The sequence below is a fragment of the Panicum virgatum genome, chromosome 6K (genome assembly GCF_016808335.1).
Source record: "Panicum virgatum strain AP13 chromosome 6K, P.virgatum_v5, whole genome shotgun sequence".
NCBI classification, from domain to species: Eukaryota; Viridiplantae; Streptophyta; class Magnoliopsida; order Poales; family Poaceae; genus Panicum; species Panicum virgatum.
This window is the reverse complement of record NC_053141.1, coordinates 44,567,373-44,570,411: the sequence shown is the minus strand read 5'-3', so window position 1 is coordinate 44,570,411 and position 3,039 is coordinate 44,567,373. Positions and strand designations below refer to the sequence as shown.

General features: G+C 53.1%; 1 protein-coding gene across 1 annotated transcript; it reads right to left on the bottom strand.

Moving 5' to 3' along the window:
- Positions 1 to 454: 454 nt before the first annotated feature.
- LOC120712913 (berberine bridge enzyme-like Cyn d 4) lies at positions 455 to 2,492 on the bottom strand. The gene has a single exon (XM_039998841.1). It carries the CDS (start codon positions 2,346 to 2,348, stop codon positions 651 to 653), a length of 1,698 nt encoding a protein of 565 aa, XP_039854775.1. The 5' UTR covers positions 2,349 to 2,492; the 3' UTR covers positions 455 to 650.
- Positions 2,493 to 3,039: the final 547 nt, after the last annotated feature.

The window sequence follows — 3,039 nt, the reverse complement described above, 5'->3', positions numbered from 1 at the left end:
CGAGACGATTATATAGCATTGTTAGTCCATGATGAGATTAGACTAAACACTACTCTCTAGTCTCTAGTCTCTAGCTATACGTACAGTAGATGAGATTGTACTAGTCCACAATGCTGAACCAGTCTAGCTATAGCTAGCTATCTACTACCTCTTCTCTTTTGTTTTATTTGCTGCGCCGTGCGTCATGTCATGCGGCATGATGCTGACCTTCCAATCGCATTGCATGGTTCTGGATGATGACCATGGGTCCATGGTAGAAAATTTTGATCAGGCATTCAGGATGCATGCAGAGTCACCTACTACCAGCTGAGCTATCTCACACAATGGAAACGAATGGGACTCTCCAAGCGCGTTAGCAGCGTGCGTGCCAACGTCCCGAGAAGGTTCCCGTCGACGTTACACACCATGCAACGCAACTGGAAGCAAATAGACGATAGTATTTTCATAGAGATCAATCAAGTGAACAGATTAGGTACACGTTACTTCATCACATAATAAACAAATTTTTATTCCAACCCACACTAAATAAATGGGAAAACGATACATCCAATAGTACTCTAGGCACCGCTAATTAAGAAAGAATTGAAGCCACATACACACACATGCACGGATGATGATAGATCAAACGCATGGATCTATCGGAGCTCTCTCTACCGTTTCGCAGCAGGAAGAGGAGGGATGCTCTGCTCGTTCCGGAAGAAGTCGTCAGGATCCACCATGCTCTTCACCGCCGCCAACCTCTTGAAGTTGCCCTTGAAGTACTTCTCCCCCCAAACCCTAGCCTTGGCGTAGCTGGTCACGTTCCCCTCCAGCTCGTTGGTCCCGATGTCCAGGTCCCTGTAGTTCACGTACACAGCCCTGGGGTTCTTGGACACGTACGGCGTCAGGTCCTCGTACACCCCCCTCACCCAGCTCAGCCGCCGCTCCAGCGCCGCCGTCCCGTTCTCGAACCAGAAGGAGAAGAACTGGAACTGGTAGAGGTAGTCCCGGTGCGGGAATGGCGTCGCCGACGGCGGGATGCTGCGCATCCGGCCGCCGTAGGGGTCAAGCATGATCAGCGCCGCCTCCGGCTTCTCCAGCCACTTGGTCCAGATGCTCTCCAGCGCCTCCCCCGGGATGGGCTCCGCGACGTGGTCGGACTTCACCTTGAGGTAGTAGTTGGCGTTGCGCCGGTCCAGGAGCACCTCGGCCGGCCTGTCGGCGGTGTTGTAGAAGAAGAAGACGGTGGACTTGACCCAGCTCATCTCCTGGCAGTCCTGCTCCGTCATCCCGAGCTCCGGGAAGCGGGCTCGCATGGTGTCGACGAGGCCGCCGCACCGGCCGAGGAACAGGGCGATGAAGTTGGCCTGCTGGTTCTGCACCAGCACGCGGAGGTAGAGGTCCCGGGGGAGCGCCGGCGAGATCGCCTGCCACTTGGTGATGAGGTCGACGGCGGACTCGTTCCGCAGCCGGCGGATGCTGAACACGGTGACGGTCTCCGGCACGGCCACCAGCCGGACCTTCCAGGACAGGACGACGCCGAAGCTCTCGCCGCCGCCGCCGCGGATGGCCCAGAAGAGGTCCTTCCCCATGGTGCTTCGGTTCAGCAGCCTCCCCTCGGCGTCCACCACCACCGCGTCGATGACTTGGTCGGCGGAGAGGCCGTACTTGCGTGACAGCGCGCCGAACCCGCCGCCGCTCAGGTGGCCGCCGACGCCGACGGTGGGGCAGTTGCCGGCGGGGAACCCGAACGTCTGGTTAGCGGCGGCGGCGGCGTAGTAGAGCTCGCCGAGCGTCGCGCCTGACCCGACCCAGGCCTCGGATCTCGAGGCGTCGATGCTGATCGCGCGGAGCTCGCCGAGGTCGAGCACGGCGAAGTGCTGGTCGGGGTCGACGGAGGCGTAGGAGAGGCCCTCGTAGTCGTGGCCGCCGCTGCGCGTGCGGATGCGGACGCTGTGGCGGCGGCCGCAGACCACGGTGGCCTGCACATGGGCGGGCTCGGTGACCGCGACGATCAGGAGCGGCCTCGTGGTGCCCGGCAAGACGTAGCGGAGGTTCCGGACGGAGGCCAGCAGGAGCGAAGAGTAGGAGTTGGTCGCTGGGGTGTGGATGAGGGAAGGCGGAATGGCCGCGGAGAGGCAGCCGATGAATCCGTCCACATCGCTGGGAGCTGAAGAGGATGTTCTTACGCTGGAGAGGATGCAAAGGGCGACGAGAAGGTGCAAGGCGATCATGGGTGTTCGTGCCATGATTGATGCGTAAATGGCTGCTGTGTGTTGGAAGCTTGGAGCGCAGGAGAGGTATTTATAGACACACGGGCATGCAGTTGGGTTCGTTGAACGTTTTCGTTTGTGGCTAGCTCTCTTCATTTCAAAATATAATAGTTTTTCTTCTTCTTCTAGACTTCTACGAAGTTACATAGTCCATCCCTTCCAAATTACTGGTCACCTCGATCAGTTTTATCCCAAGTCAAATCTCTCTAATTTTGACCAAGTTTATATAGAAAAGTATGTTAATTCTCAAATACCAAATAAATAGCAATACACACATTTGTTATGAATTTAACAAAACTAAATTGATGTTGTAGGTATGGGTATCTTTTGTGATAAACTTAATCAAAGTTAGATAAGTTTAACTTATGACAAAACCACAGTGATCATAGCAATTGGAGTGAAGGGAATAATGTACATATTGAAATGGTATTGACTTCAAATCAAAGTTATGATGGAATCATCAAATTAATATTTTGATGTGCTAATTAGTAGACAATTAGCTTTCTTTTGTATTGCACGCCATATGTTGATTTTCTTTTTATCTATACTCTAGTGAAGTCATAATAAGTAGTACGTCATGTATATGGTTGTTATCGGATTATTGGCCCCTTGCATGTGTCTAAATCGTGGCTCCATCGATCCCTATAGGCAGTTGCGTTGAATTTCATTTGTGGCTCTCTTCATTTCAGAATATAAAAGTCTTTTTCCTATTTATTATGGGGAAATGATCTCAAATGACACACGGATACTTCCTCCATCTACTAATACACAAGCTAAGGATCATCAT

Excerpts from the sequence above, each read along its gene's own strand:
- LOC120712913 (XM_039998841.1), bottom strand. The coding sequence starts at position 2,348 with ATGAAGAGAGCTAGCCACAAACGAAAACGTTCAACGAACCCAACTGCA.